The 11821-nt window shown below is 38.5% G+C and overlaps 1 protein-coding gene and 1 long non-coding RNA gene across 3 annotated transcripts; one reads left to right on the top strand and one right to left on the bottom strand.

Moving 5' to 3' along the window:
- The first annotated feature begins 2969 nt into the window (after positions 1-2969).
- On the top strand, positions 2970-11571 carry LOC105039572 (uncharacterized). The gene is made up of 3 exons (XR_003799955.2): positions 2970-3511; positions 3604-3636; positions 10871-11571. It is a non-coding gene; the product is annotated as an uncharacterized lncRNA (long non-coding RNA).
- Positions 5872-11083, bottom strand: LOC105039573 (VAN3-binding protein). 2 transcript variants are annotated; one of them, XM_073248429.1, is made up of 7 exons: positions 10904-11078; positions 10713-10787; positions 10553-10621; positions 7811-8168; positions 7402-7563; positions 6495-6602; positions 5872-6396 (listed from the first exon to the last, which is right to left on the bottom strand). In XM_073248429.1, the coding sequence occupies exons 1-7, from the start codon at positions 11069-11071 to the stop codon at positions 6197-6199; spliced, it is 1140 nt and encodes a 379-aa protein (XP_073104530.1). In that variant the 5' UTR covers positions 11072-11078; the 3' UTR covers positions 5872-6196. The 2 variants fall into 2 exon arrangements, with proteins under 2 accessions (XP_073104530.1, XP_010914065.4); XM_010915763.4 differs by having other exon boundaries at positions 5876-6396; positions 10713-10793; positions 10904-11083.
- Positions 11572-11821: the final 250 nt, after the last annotated feature.

The following is an 11821-nucleotide window of genomic DNA, read 5'->3' as shown; positions in this document are numbered from 1 at the left end:
GAAAAAGAGATCGAAGAGGAGGAGAGAAGGGTTGGGCATGGAAGACATGAAAGAGATCGAGGAAGAGGAGGGCATGGGGTTGTTATCATCATAGACGGAGAAGAGACGAGGAGGAGGTGGGGTTAAGTAGCGGTGGTGGAGGGAGGCTTGGGTCATCGGTGGGTCTTTATAGTATTGGCCTGAAAGACTACATTAAATTATATTTGAAAATTAAAAAATTTAATTAGAAATTTTTAAACTAGATGGACCATTTAAATATTAGTAAAATATGGAGAACTAAAAGAATAATTTATCCTAAAAAAAAGGAGTATATCATTTAGTAACTTGTTGGATGATGATGTGATACTCAGTGATTGGACCTTTTTGGATGGAAAATTCTATCATAGCACGAGCTAGGTACCATATCATCACCTATATACCGATATTGGTGGGAACAAAGAAAAGAACATAAAACGTATATCACGTGCAAGATTTTGGTGCTAAACTAGAAGGACTACATTAAATCATACTTAGAAATCAAAAATCTAATTATAGATTTTTAAACTATAAGAACTATTTAATATTAATGAAACTTGAAGGACTAAAAATATAAGTTGTCTTTTATTTTATTCCATTTTATATTATCCTATATTGTATGTGAAACAAGTCAGGAGGAACAATTATATATATTGGGGAGCACAGTGGAACTCTACAATATGTGGGAGTTCCCATCATTAGATGTAGGATGAGAATGATTCAGGAGCGATTGGAGAGCTGGCAAGCCCGTACACTGTCCATGATGGGACAGATCACTCTGGTGAGGTTTGTTCCTAAATCTGTGTCTGTTTATTTACTCTCAAATACGGTATTACCTAGATCTTTGATGGTGAAGCTGGAGCAATTCTTTCGGAGTTTCCTGTGGGGGTCTCACTCAAGAGGTGGGAGTGGTGTTTATTTATTGGCATAAGATATGGTGTATCAGTTACTGATGGATACACCCTAGATATCCAATCTTTAGCTATAAAAAGGGAGGCCCTGATTATGTGACATGCTGCTCGATTTTTGCTTAGCCCTGAGACCTGATGGAGTATGATTAGGAGGGCCAGATATAGATCATGGCTCGCTAGTGGAGAGATCTAGATGAGTTGGGGTATGTTCTTCTTATGGAGGGAGATCTATGCCCGAGCACTTAATGTGATCTTTTAAATGAGATGGTTGGTGGGGGATGGTCACTCTATGAGCATTCTACATGACTTGTGGGTTGGAGATTTGTTCTTGAGTCGATGGCTAATCTTTATCAGCTATGAGGTGACTGACTTTATAAGGATTTTTGATCTTCTCTTAACAGATGGTATGGGGTGGAACCAAGCAACAGCGTCTCATCTTTTTGGAGAGCAGCTATGGGAGTGGGTGATATCCCTTGCAATTCTTCTTGATAGTGGACAAGATGTTAGAGTTTAAAGACACTTTTGCACTCTGAGGGTGGTGATGGTTGATCTCTATCGGTTCTACAAGAGGGAGCCTACTAGACATTGGGATGTTGGGTGGGTTTGGAGGAACGGGGTGCACATGAGGGTGAGCTTTTTCTTCTGGAAGGTGATATAGGGCCGGCTCCTGACCATATCTCTCCTAAGACCAAAGGCATGGATGTTCAGTTAGCTTACCCTTGTTGCGACTTGGAGGAAGAGACTTTGGAGCATATTTTATTCTGGTACCCGAGGGTGAGATATATTTGGTCTTTGGCAGGGATGCACCAATAGATAGTTCAGGTGGAGAATCCGATCTAGATTGTTTTGTGGTTCTTGGAGCGTAGCACTGGAGACGATACTTTCGGAGTAGTGGGTCTCCATGTGGCCTATATAGCCCTCCACATTTGGCTAGCCAAGAATAGCCTAGTGTTTGAGTTCAGACGGTGCTCAATGAGATTCATTCTGGAGAAACCCTTGACTATGGTAGTAGAGTTGACTAATATGACTTCCATGCCCTCAAAGATTTGAGGCTCCCATACTGCTCATGTAGGATCCGTCAGGTGTTCATTACCTGGGAGCCCCCTCTTCTATTGTATTTGAAGATCAATTTCAAGAGGAGTGTCAAAAGAAGGTATGATGGGACAGATTTTGTGATTCATGGGCCTGACTTTAGGTTGGTGGCAGTTGGGGGAATAATTTGATTGAGCCTATAGTATCTGGTGCGAAGCTTTCTGCTGCTTGGATAGGGATTATATATGCTAGGCAGATCTTAGGAGTTTGCCATCTCGCCATTGAGGGCGACTCCACCATGTTGGTGATCTGATTACAGTGCTACATTCGAGGAGGTGCTACTCCCCCCTACTGTATGATGTCTTAATTTTGTCGGAGGGGTGCATTGCTTTGGCTATTAGGCATGTATTCTAGAAGACGAATTTTGCAGCAGACTGGATGACAGTCTATATAGCTGAGCACTTGGAGATATCCTTTGGATGGGGGTGGGGTGGTTCCCAGCCACTTCAAGTTTTTTTGTTTCTTGATTCTCTTGATTGTATTTATACAAGAGTTGTTTGAATAAATCATTTAAAAAAAAAATAATAATCATATATAAATTTTTATTATCTATTTCTGTTTGTATTTTATTTTTCTCTCTATTATCCTTTGGGTCACGATGGACTTTGCATTTAGAAGGAGGAGAGGAGATCCCCTCGTGACATAATTATATATATTAAAATTTTTTAGGGATACACTAAGTATCAAATCTAGAATATTTAACCGCTAGAAGACTTAGATCATACATAATGCTTGGGCAGTCCAAATCCAGCTCGATTGATTTGACTTTTGATCGAACCTCAAACAAGCTCCAATCCTGAGAATTAGATAGACAAAGTCCATTCACTTCTATATGAGGCCAAGTCTAGATCCATTTTGGTTCAGATTTCCGTTAGATTAGATCCATTTCATTTTGATTGGACTTGGGATCCTCTCGAACCCGATCTTATCCTGGGCGTGAAAAGTGTGGGTCGGATTCAATTTGGATTCGGAGCCGCTCGGATTGGACGCAGACACTCTGCGGTACTCGCAATGCACCTCGGGCTTCTAGGCCCACTTGCACCTCGAGCGTCGGAGACACACGTACCATAGCAACGATGCACGATGCGCATCTTACAAATCCACTAAAACAACGGACGGTCTTGATTGATCTAATTTCTTCGAATCCATTCACATAATCACCCGCGAGTGAGCATACCGCTCCCCAAGAAATCGAAAAGAATCCAGCAGGTGGCGCCCTCCGCCTCTTCGCCTCCCGTCCGGCTGTCCCCGCCAAATCCCTCGGCGGAGATTCTTTTGGAACCCTAGCGGTTGACCTCCAGGAGAGAGCCATGGCTTCTCTGTCTCCACTTCTTGGAAGCGCGGGTTTCGCTTCCGGTCCACTTATCTGGTCTCCACGATGGAGAAACCATGACCTTGGATTTGAGATCTCTTACCATGAGAATTCCATCCGCAAGGAGGCGCCGTTGGTCATGGAGTTCTTTCTATGAGTTAAATCGACCCGTCGCAATGAGGTGAGCGACGTTGAGATCCTTCGTTCTTTTTCCAAATGTCTCTGATTCTTGAATTTGTACTGCGTCTGAACTTTTTGGGATAACAATTGCAGGCCAACTTTAACGATGGGAGAGCTTGGTCCAAGGTACGCATATGAATTTTTAGGAAATTTTATAATTTTAATTTTGTTTTTGCTGCTGCTGGACCATGAATAGATACATCTGAAGAAACTGTAATTTTATTTATTGGCTAATTGGTGGACAATCTTTATAGATTTTGTGTATAAATCTTCTAGATAAGAGATCGAGACACTCCGGTCTCGGGACATTGACGCAGACGAGTTGTGAAACCCTAAATCGCACGTAAAAAAAAAAAGGAGAGGAGGAGATTGATCATCTCAAGAATCATAAAAGAAATACAAAAGCATGGGCTTTTGGGATGTAAATGCTAAATTAACTCAGAAAGAACTAATCTTAGATGATGATATGTCATACAAACTTATTAAATTCACTCTTAGCTCCCAAGATAGTTCTAAATCGTTTTGTCACCCAATGATTTTAAATAAAACATGCTTAATCAGTCATTACTTGAAATATGCTCCTATAAAGATGCCTTGGCTCCGAACCTTTAGAACTTGTTTCAAAATCTGCTCCTTATGTCTTTTGGCACAATGAGGCTTGCCATGCTTCAAAGCTTGCTATATCATCCTTCTATAGGTTAAATATTAAAAAGAATGGCTCTTGTTTTGTCTTCGTCATGGAAATAATCATCACCAGAAGGAATGGATTGCTTCATCTAGTGCATGATTTTTGTCTGATATGATTTCGCAGCTCTGGTTTATAAGCATCATCTTTCTGTTTTTCTTAATATCCAAACAATCTGCTTTCTTTATCAATGTTATCAACAGACTGTATACTTGTCTTTGGTTCTGGCTTAAAAGGGACCATGTTACCTCTATAAATACCTCAAAATAATGAATGTATGTTCAACAATGTGCTCTCGAATTTTCTGTTGGAAAGCTTGTGTGCTCTTGAATCTTTGATCAACCACTATGTTCAATGACATGTTCAACAAACTTTGACCATTTTTTTTAATAAAATCTTAGAATTTTCTGCTTGAAAGCTTTCCACAAACTTTGATCATTTTGATGAACCATGTTGGTGACAGCAGGCAGCATAAAGTCATAAACTACCTTTGCATACCTGTGGCTTTATAATGTGCTGCCTTCAGCTAGCTAAGTTTGTAGTCCGAAAATATTTTGTTTAAGAGTTTTTTCCATGATAATATTAGTTGAAAAGCTACAAACTAGCTGTGACCTTTAGGGGATGTTTGGTTGCCACATTTTACTGCAACCAATTCATAAAAGATCTAAAGTACATAGGCTTTATGGACTTACTTTCTTGGTTGCTTTTCATGAAATCTGTTCTGGAAAAACAGACAGGTCATAATACCTGAAAAATAAGTTTTATAATACATGAAGTTCCTTTTTTTTTCTTCTTTTTACTGAAACTTCTTTTCCATAAAATCAGGTTTTATGATTATCTGTTTTTTTGTTATGACCAAACAGCTGCTTCATGTCAGTTATTTATATGCCACGTATTCCATAGATGGTATTGAAGGTATTAGAGCATTATAGGTTCAAAACAACTGTTTCATATGATAGGTTCAACACTGAAAACAGCCCAGATACTTGAGAGATCAAAGTTTATTAATTTTTATTGCTTCAAAGGAAAATAAAAAACCACAGATGAATTATTTTTGATTCAATGTGCGTAGGATGCTTGTGGCATATAAAACAAGTAATAAATTTAGGATATTCTCATTGGATTTTGATTTTTCAAAAGAAGAAAACTGTGTTCATGATACTTGCAACCAGCATCTAATTATATATATAAATTCTTTTCTTGCTGCAATTTAACTGTTTGCTCTTGTTGCAATAGTGAAAGAAGCAGCACAAAATATAACATAACAAGATTGATTTCTTTCATTACAAAACCATGGAGAACCTGCTTTGCAAGCCAAATCTTAAGAACGACTTAAGCGGTATCTTCTTTGGCTGATTTTGCTTAAATCAGTGTGTAAGTTAACACTAAAATGGTACAATCTTTTGCTGTTGTAAGCATTCTGGTTGGATAAGTTGGTATTAAGGCTTGGAAATTGGCATATGTACCTAAGGCATCTCTATGTTTAAACTCTAATCAATGGATCAGTTTATATGTTTAACCTGATTTTATGAAGTATGGAAAAATCAAGTGTGATTCAGATGTCTCTTGCTGATTATTTAACTTTAATTAACACTAATCAAGGATCTTCTATATTCATTTCTAAATTTGGAAATAAAGATATCTCTAAGCTTTTCTTTAAGCAGTTACTGATCTGATAATCTTTGTTAAAGCAGAATTGTGCAGTCTATCAGTTGATGCATTAAAGGTTATTTTTCTTTTCTTCCAAGATGCATGATATGCAACATTTATATGGTGTAAAAATAGGTAGGACATAGAGACCATATGACCATAAATTTTTGATCCTCTTTGATAGTCATCTTTGCTAGGATTAAAAAAATGGATGTCATGATCAGACATGAGGTAGAGTCATTATTCACTATGTCCAAGCACAGTCTATGAACATGAAAAAGTTTAGTAACAAGTTCGATGGTGGGGTTGGGGGGGGGGGGGTGTTGAAAACAATAGCATGTGTTAGTTCCTTCAGAATTGTCGTTCAGGTCCATTGAAAGTTGTGGAAAACATTAACATGTGATTTATGGTCATCATCCATTTCTTGTACTTCACATAATCTTCGATTTTGAGCTCGATCCTTCCTCTGCTTGTGGTCATACTGATCGAATAGGATTCTGCTTCATTGATAGGCTCTTCAATAGGGCTGACATGTAGATCATACACAATACCTGTGGTTTACATAACATGGATGAAGATTATTTGGTAGATGCATGTTGCCGAAGGAACAAGGAGCAAAAAATTGCAAACATTCAAACATTTATCTTACTTTCTTTTGCACTGGAAAAAGCCATGAGAAAATTGATCTTTTTGATTTTTAAGATAACTTTGGCATCTCTGTTGAGGACAGCTGAGACTGATCTTAATCTGCATCTACCTGCCCAACAACATGGAGGGTCAAAAATGTAGAAAAAGATAAATAATAAAAAAAAATATTGATAAATATCTGCTTTATGGATGTCAGCTAACATGCCGGAGTATTATTGAGACTCAAATAAAATAAATATGTATGGTCCAAGTCTGCTATTTAGACTAGAATAATGGGAAGTAGAGAGCATATGTTCATGAAATCAAAATGGTCTGAATGAAGATGGTTGCCTGGCTGTATTGGTAGTCTAAAATGGATGAAGTTGAAAGGAGTGTATTAGAGATAGCTTGCTCAAAATAATGCTGATAGGAAATAAAGATGAGGAATAATTGTTTAAGATGAATTAAGCATCTGCAATGTAGGCTAGAAATGATCACAAGCTCACAATAAGCATGATAGCTCATGCCAGAATGCACAACACTCTGGATGGGGAGAAACAAAAGGAAAGAGTTGGACAGTAGCAAAAGCAAATTTGGGAGGACACGTCATTTTGGAAGATTTCGGTCTTCTATAGAAATTCATGGCAATGTAGGAACTGTCGAGCCAGCTCCAAATTGGTCTATGGTTGCAATTAAGCTCCAGCTACCTATGGCAAAGGTTGGTCATTTCAACTCTGACCACACCAATAGCATTTTGTTCTATTAGGCATGGATTTGCTTGCCATCAATTAGGGCTTCCAGTGGATGGTTCAAAGCACAGCACAAGTTTTTTCAAAGGCCTGCAACGTGGTGACTTTCCTAGCAGGTAGTCATTCTAATACTATTGCCAGGAATGCTAGAGCAAAATACAAGTTCATCATATTATTTACCATCTGGTGTTGCCACAAAGATTTCATCACCCTTTGCCACTGATGCACTACACCTTCCAAAGTTAAAGTCAAACTCATCATACACAAGCTTTGGTGTAAAAGTTTCCTTTATCCTCTCCCTTTGACCTGGCCTTCCTCTTAGTGTGGCTGCCCCTCTCAATGCTGAAAATGTAGAAAATATTGTTTAAAAAAAGATCAAACAAGATTAGGCATACTAACAAGATTTACAGGTTTTGATTTGGCAAAAAAATGATAGATAGAATGAATTTGCAGAACTATATGATAGATATAATGTGAAAAAAATCATGTCATAATATGCTTGCCAATTTTCTTGTTAGATGCAGTGTAGGACGTAACCTGTCACTCACTAATACCAAAGAGATGGGTAGATAAAAGAAAAGCGCAATACATGTTGCTGCAGCAGCTGTGAGAGTAATGATGTTGCTTGCATCTGTGGCAGTCATGGCTGCATTAATAGCAGAAGTGAGCTGCTCGTGCTTTGCGCCCACAGCTTCTGCCACTTGGGCACATTGTTGTGCAACTAAAGCAGCTGCAGAGGCCACTGCAATATCTTTCAATGCATTTGATTGGCTTGGTTCTGCATTCTCTGCAGCAAGGGCTGCAAGTGCAGCTGCAACACCTGCAACTGATATGGCTGCATGCACTTCTGCTCTCTGCAACCGCTTGTCCTCCTTCCGCTTCTGCTTCATTTCCTTCATCCATTTCTTTATAGAGATACCATTCCAAGGAGGAATCTTCTGAGAGAACTGCAAAGTGTATATCAGTTAGAAAGATTGATTTCTTGTGCATGTCTCATATTAAGTACATCAGACTTGTGTTCAGATGTGCTTTTTGTATCTGTCATGCCCTTGTACTGGTTTAATTGGCCATGGTTCACATGCATATGTATATATACTGATGTATTGTGGCTAGTCAAAAATTTGATTGCACTATTTGATGAACTTGCTAGTTGATGCAATTACTGTTTGGTGTGGTGCATTTTACTTAGCTTTGAGTGTTCTCATCATTTAAAACATTTGACATAAAAGTGGGGCTGTCGACATGAAATCGTCAGGATGAAATGCAGGAATTAAAAAAATCATGAGCTCCATGGATATTACTAAAGAGGTGTTTGGGAGGGAAGGCAAAAGATTTAACCTTCAGAAAATTCTATGATGGGCTTTAGAGATTTAAGAGGAAACCAATGATCAAGGTTCTGCTCTAAGCTTGTTAACTTCAAGAATCTTGAAAGAAAGAAAACATTTGGAAAGCATGCTAAAGAAGCTAATAAAACCAAAGATATGTCATTTGATGATGATTGAAAAATTTTGTAGAACTTTTTTGTTTATACTGTTACTGTTTTGTTTGGGGGATGTCTGGAATTCACTGCATATCACGTTCCTAGTAATAGACAATAGGCGTACATATACAAAGGAAGAGAATACAAGAGAAGGATAGGAGAAATGAGAGAAACAAACACTTTCAGGAGGGATTGATGGCATTCCTATTCTTCTATTTGACACAAGAAAAGGGTGCAAAATCCTTTTGCTAACATGTTAAGAATCAAAGTAGGTGCAAAATAAACTAGTAAAATGAGGTTGAGCAGTGATCTATCACATTGGATGCATGAATAGAGAACTTGTGAAAGAGTATGAAAAGACAGGAGCTGCCAATTGGAAAAAAAGGGTGAATCATAAAGCGAATTCATTTTTCTTAACAAAAATATTACCTAGATCTCAAGGTCTATGAGAACATAAGGTGAATGGAGGAAAGTGCAGTGGTGCTAATTTACGAGCATAAAAGGTAACTTAAAGCTGCAGAGAATTATTAGCCAAAAGAAAAAAAGCTGCAAAATATAACTATGGAATCTAACTGCATGAAATATGCTATGAAGTCATGGGTGAAGTGGAGAAGATTGTAGAACATTGGTTGAGGCAGAGTAAAAGTGTCTAAGAAACTTGTTAATCTTTTGCCTTGCGCTTGTGACACTTAGTTTATTGTACTAACTGCTAATCCATGATGGGCCCCTTAATTTTTGTAATCTACAAGCAAAATATGTTGGTTAATGAGTGTAGAGAGTGTATGAACATGGTAGCAGAAGTCAATTTTAGAACTAGGCCTGAAATATACAAATCGCTGAAGTGTCACTTCAACTGAGACACAGGAAGAGTTGTGTATTAGAATCAAGAAATTGACCTAAGAAATCAATTGAACTGTTGACTATCTTTAATTCTTTGGAATGAAAGGAGGGGCAAGGATGCTTACACAGTGGAGAAAGATATTGCGAGAGTGTATTAAAGGAGAAGCTGTGACAGTACTGAAAATTATAAAAAAAGAAAAGAAAAAAAAGCTGGACTTGTTTGAGCCCAAAGATGTATGATTTGGGACATTTTCCATGAGGGAGTCTCACAAGTGCTTGGAGGTATTGAAAGGGAAGGGGGAGACAGGTAGATGACCCAAATGAAGATAGTGGGAAATGATTTGGAAAACTCTATCCTTCAGACCTTTTCTTGGATTGGAAATAATGGTGAAATAGGCAAACAGGATAGATGGAGCCATCCCAAAATTGAGGGCAAGGCTTGCTGTATCTGCTGCTAGGCAATTAAATTTTATCAGAATAGAGCTGCCCATATTATTCTTTATAAAAACATAACCATGATTAGTGACTGCCATGTGGACCAGCTGCATGTGCATAGGGATATTAAGCAACTGCAACTGGGATTGCTTAATAATTGTGAAATAGGATACATATTTCAATAGTAATTGGAGATACTGTTGCAGCCACATGTTTTACCTGCATCTGCCATTAAGTGGTAGATATGTTAGTATGTGTTTCCTGTTCATTCTCCATGCACTGTTTATCACATCCCAAGTTAGAGGTGCACCATATGAACTATTTAACCGTACATGCTTCCAGCTCAGTGATCAGAAACATTGGCAGGAAATTTCCACCAATAATTCTTTGATTTTTGTGAGAGTTGTTAATAATCTGAATTTCTGATTGTGGGGTACTCTCCCAGATAGAAGGGTTGCAAAGAAGGATATGCTAATGCATACATGTGCGAGCTCACATACAGAGCTGAATATAGCATGATGAACAATGAATGACATGGAAAAAGGTAATCAAATAGTTGAGGATGCCATTCCATACCCATTTCTTTCTTAGGCACAAATCATAGTCCAGTTCTGGATGGATTGCCTTCTGCAGCCATATCCATGACTAAGGGGGAAAAATGTCTGATTAGTATGAAATGAACTTGGAGCCCGAATTCACTTTTTATTACTGATGTACTGTAGAGAGATTCCATTACCTTCAGATCATCAAACTTCCATTGTGGTACTGACTTGAGATCATCATCATCTGCTTTTAAGCTCTTATCGCTATTCTGCAACTGTTGACAGATTAAGTGCCACAATATGCTTCCATGCTGGGACAATTTGATTAACCTTTCTTTTTCTTGTTTGATAGGTATGATTAAAACAAAGGACATCATGTACTCACCGACAAGGGAGTGGTCTTATCATGCTCAAGTGCCATCACTGGTTTCTTGTTGAAATTCATCGAAACATCCTGCAATGTTGGTTGGAAAACTTGTATGGCAGAGCTGCACCATGCACGCGAAAGGAGATCCATTGATTCTGAAGTTGCTTCGGGGGCCATTTGGCTCATGTCTAAATCCATGTTGATGGTGAAATCAGTGATGTCTAGGGTGCTATTTTGGTTGTGAGATATGACACAAATGGCAGTGCTGCAAGTTCTGTGTAGAAATATATACTTGGATGAAGAGGGTCTACATGGCACTGAAGGTTGTGTGTTGTCAGGAGTACTTTTCTAGGAACTGGGTTCTCCACTAGACAAATCAGTTGCACCCCAGGAGAAGGGTGTAATAAATTAATACCCTGTGAAGAGTTGGGCATGTATTTGATATAAGTAATTATTTTTCTGATGAGATGTGACAGGCAGGAGGGATGATTACCTCCACCCATGCTTTGAGTATTCATAAAGAAGGATGGAATCAATGGGGACCTCATGGCCTAGAGAAAGCACAACACAAAGCACTATATTTTTATTGGTAGAATGTCTAGAACAATTGAGGCACAGCACATGCCAACCATGTAACTACTTGTATAAGATATTTATCAGAAGGGCTTTGCTCGCTTGCCAACGAAGGTTAAAGGTGCTGTTGGATGCTGTGGAATTTTCTTGCATCATAACCAAACGTGCGGTAGAGCCTCTATGGAGGAATGGAGAGGCATCTTGTATCATTGAAGCCAACAGTTCTTTAAAAGTAGGATATTGAGATGCCGGCAGGTTGCAGACTTTCTAAGGCCTTATGAGTGCTAGGTCGGGGCCGGCCTATGCCAAGACTTTAATCATAGCTTCTCTAATGGGAAGGTTCGAGAATTCCCCACCTTTTGT

This window comes from Elaeis guineensis, chromosome 1 (genome assembly GCF_000442705.2).
Source record: "Elaeis guineensis isolate ETL-2024a chromosome 1, EG11, whole genome shotgun sequence".
Taxonomy (NCBI): Eukaryota; Viridiplantae; Streptophyta; class Magnoliopsida; order Arecales; family Arecaceae; genus Elaeis; species Elaeis guineensis.
Note: the sequence above shows the minus strand (reverse complement) of the source record. Positions and strands in the feature narration are given on the sequence as shown.